A 3466-nucleotide genomic window follows, 5' to 3' on the forward strand; every position below is an offset into this window, starting at 1 on the left:
AATGTCAATGCCCTTCATCCATTTTAAGCCAAATCAGTGTGAAATTAGGATTGGCGTCGTATTCTGTTTATCCCAATTCTTCACCAGGATGTAAGTAGATACTATATACATATTCTCACAAGTCATAGGATTTACTGTTATATCAGATCAGAATTAGCGATAAAGTACGGACCTTATTCTGTATCCCGATACCAATTCATATACAGTTCAAAACCTAATTCCACGCCCAGAGTAATAAATGGCAAAGTACGTTTATCGGTTGAGTACGTTTTCCAAATACGACATGTTTGTGTTATGATTATTTCATACCGAAAGATGGCCCAGTCGCAGAGTGGCTTCTGCCTTCTAACGCTCCGACCTCCGTGTGCAGAAATAAAATTTTCATAACAAATCGTCCATAATTAATGTCGAAACACACCCCGAACACAAACACTCACCACACAAAGCACAACCGACAAACTGAACATTCTTTTATAACAACGACCAGACCGCAATAATGGGAGACCAAAGGTACCTTCTAGTGACCGTGTTTAATCAACTGTGCCTTCATGCTTCTCTTCATGATGTCCACACAGCATCTGTTAAGCTTTTCCCGTGTTCTCCCTTGGGATTTTCTTCACTATTGTGCATTGATGCGTAGCCACCCCAGATAGCACTATACAAAGCAGGTGCCGGTCCATACAAGCGACACACGCGTACTAACGTGGAAAAATTGTTATTTAATATTGTTTTTCGTAGCGAGTAAACGAAAGTATGTTCTTCTAATCCAACCTTGCGTTTTAATATGCTTTTGCGTTCACTAGAGCCGACGCTGTCTACAAGGCCATGCTTGCCGAGCAGGCTGAGCGATACGACGAGATGGTGGATTCCATGAAGTTCGTAGCCAACTTAGGAGAGGAGCTTAACATCGAAGAGCGTAACCTGCTATCCGTTGCTTACAAGGTACCGCACTGTTTATTTGTATCGTGATCTTTCATGAAGCTAGCGTTTCTTAGTTCATTTACCTGGAATTTCAACCAGGACATGTTTTAAAAAGATTCTCTAGAAAGATAAAGGTTTTGAGAGGCGGGGCTGATTAATATATGTCTTATCCTGTTATGTTACCCGCCGCAGATAGTTTTATTATAATCTTCCAAGTGCGTTGTACGAGTCAGTACCGTCTGGCGTCCCTTTTATATTTTATGTTTAGTGTTTGAGTATCACATTTATTGCAGGCTTCATTGAACCAGGTTGCCTGTGAACTCTTATCTCGTTTTCAGTATTCAAACCCAGCATGTTCTGTTATGATAAATGTATTGGTAGGTATTCTTTGTTATATGTAGTAGAGCGGTTTTTTCATTCTATAGCACTTCAGAAGATAAACAGTATAGCCTTTATACTTATATAGAAAACGCTTCTCTATTTCACCTCTGCGTATAGAACGGTATCGGATCTCGTCGTGCTTCATGGCGCATTGTATCGTCCGTAGAGGCCAAGGAGGAGAGCAGGGGACACACCGCCAAGGTAGAGATCATCAAGGCGTACCGCCAGAAGATAGAGCAGGAGCTCACCAACGTATGCGAAGACATCATGAGCGTCATTGATAGCAAACTTATCCCCTCTGCGAAGACTGGAGAGTCCAAGGTGAGTATTGTGTGAGGGGTCATCTATATTCGTGCACACTGAAACTGTTGTTTTCACCTAAATGGTAGTGAATCGTTATCGTTCTGAGGGAGTGACAAAATTTAAGAGAAATAATCAACTATATGCCGTTGGTGAATATTTCAACGAAAATTCAGTTTGGGTATGCCAGAGTGAAAATTCATACCACCGACTGCTGACACCACACGCGTCTGACCCACGCGCACGTTCAGGTATTCTACTACAAGATGAAGGGTGACTACTACCGTTACTTGGCCGAGTTCCAGTCCGGAGATGCCCGAAAAAAGTCCGGAGATGACTCCTTGGAGGCCTACAAATCTGCCTCTGATATCGCAAAGGATGAGCTACAGCCCACACACCCCATCCGACTGGGTCTGGCACTCAATTTCTCCGTGTTCTACTACGAGATCTTGAACTCACCCAACCAGGTCAGTCCGTGGTTTTACTCACATTTATGTCCCGTTTGTAGGGTGTTGTTGTGCTTGTTTGCCAGTGATCGTTTCCATGGATTTTACCTTGTATGTGTCTATTGTGACTACAGTATATGATAGTACCGCCACACTTTCATTTTTTATTTATTGCCTCGATTGGTCAATAGTTTCAGAAGGAAGTGGTAGCAACCAATCTTGCACAACAATTTAATGGCTGCATTTCAATCATTGCAAAAAATTAGGATTCGTACTGACTGATCATTTTCTTTACCACAGGCATGCAATCTTGCCAAGCAAGCGTTCGATGACGCTATTGCAGAGCTTGATAACGTAAGTGAAGATTGTTACAAGGACAGCACATTGGTTATGCAGCTTCTGAGGGATAACCTAACACTATGGACGTCAGACATGCAAGGTAAGGACGGTTTATTATGAACCACGTCAAGTTTTAAAACGTTGATTATATTTGCGTGAATATCTAGTTTTGCTCTTATAGTTGCTTCGAAGATAGAAGAGTATGCAGTGTGTTAAATAATGAAACAGAGGATTCGTATAATTAATAAAATTTACTATGTGTCATGAACAGGAGAAGAGAAGGAGGGAGATGACGCCGAGGCCGACGAGTAGATCATTGTATCATTTATTAAACAGCGCCGCCCTTGCCCGTCTATTTATAAATTCAAAGCTTCCTTCCGTTCAATTAACATTTCAAACTACTTAGGCAAATTACGTACAAGCAATCATCCAACTGCGTGTGAATACATGGTGAGCTTGTTTGCTGCACCATTAGCGCTTGCAAGCAGTACAATTCAACAGCGAAGTAGATATGTACCGATGTATCTTCGTCTTAAACGCACATTAATATAGCATTTGAGACGTTGCCATAATTGATATGGTTCTTTACAATAAATAAAGAGATATGCCCTGCAGTGTCACACCATGCAAAAAAAAAGCTCAAAATTATTTATTTACATATTATATCACATGTTTATATATACTATATAAAAACTTAATCTATTTTTTTTGTCGTATGAATATACATAATGTATATATATATATATAAATATATATTAAATATATTTATACAACCACACCTACCCATAAATAAATTTATATATATTATACATATATGTATAAATATATGTTTATATATATATGTATATAAATAATATATGTATATATATATGTATATATACGTATATATATATGTATATATATGTTTCATGTATATATGTAATATGTATATGTATATATATTTATATATATATATATATATATATTACAGGTATGTATATTATATGTATATGTATATGTATATGTATATGTATATGTATATATAATATATATATATGTGTATATATATATAATTTTAGATGTAATATGTATTTGTATGT

General features: G+C 37.8%; 1 protein-coding gene across 1 annotated transcript; it reads left to right on the forward strand.

The window, feature by feature from the left end:
* Positions 1-426: 426 nt before the first annotated feature.
* SARC_11349 (protein BMH2) lies at positions 427-3019 on the forward strand. The gene is made up of 6 exons (XM_014294564.1): positions 427-510; positions 804-942; positions 1420-1623; positions 1854-2069; positions 2349-2487; positions 2659-3019. Exons 1-6 carry the CDS (start codon positions 497-499, stop codon positions 2697-2699), a joined length of 753 nt encoding a protein of 250 aa, XP_014150039.1. The 5' UTR covers positions 427-496; the 3' UTR covers positions 2700-3019.
* The last annotated feature ends 447 nt before the right edge of the window (positions 3020-3466 follow it).

Source organism: Sphaeroforma arctica, assembly GCF_001186125.1.
Source record: "Sphaeroforma arctica JP610 unplaced genomic scaffold supercont1.1643, whole genome shotgun sequence".
NCBI lineage: Eukaryota > Ichthyosporea > Ichthyophonida > Sphaeroforma > Sphaeroforma arctica.

Bases quoted from the DNA above. Each gene is read 5' to 3' on its own strand.
- SARC_11349 (XM_014294564.1), top strand. The intron at 943-1,419 runs GTACCGCACTGT...CTCTGCGTATAG, and splicing joins TGCTATCCGTTGCTTACAAG to AACGGTATCGGATCTCGTCG. The intron at 1,624-1,853 runs GTGAGTATTGTG...GCGCACGTTCAG, and splicing joins CGAAGACTGGAGAGTCCAAG to GTATTCTACTACAAGATGAA.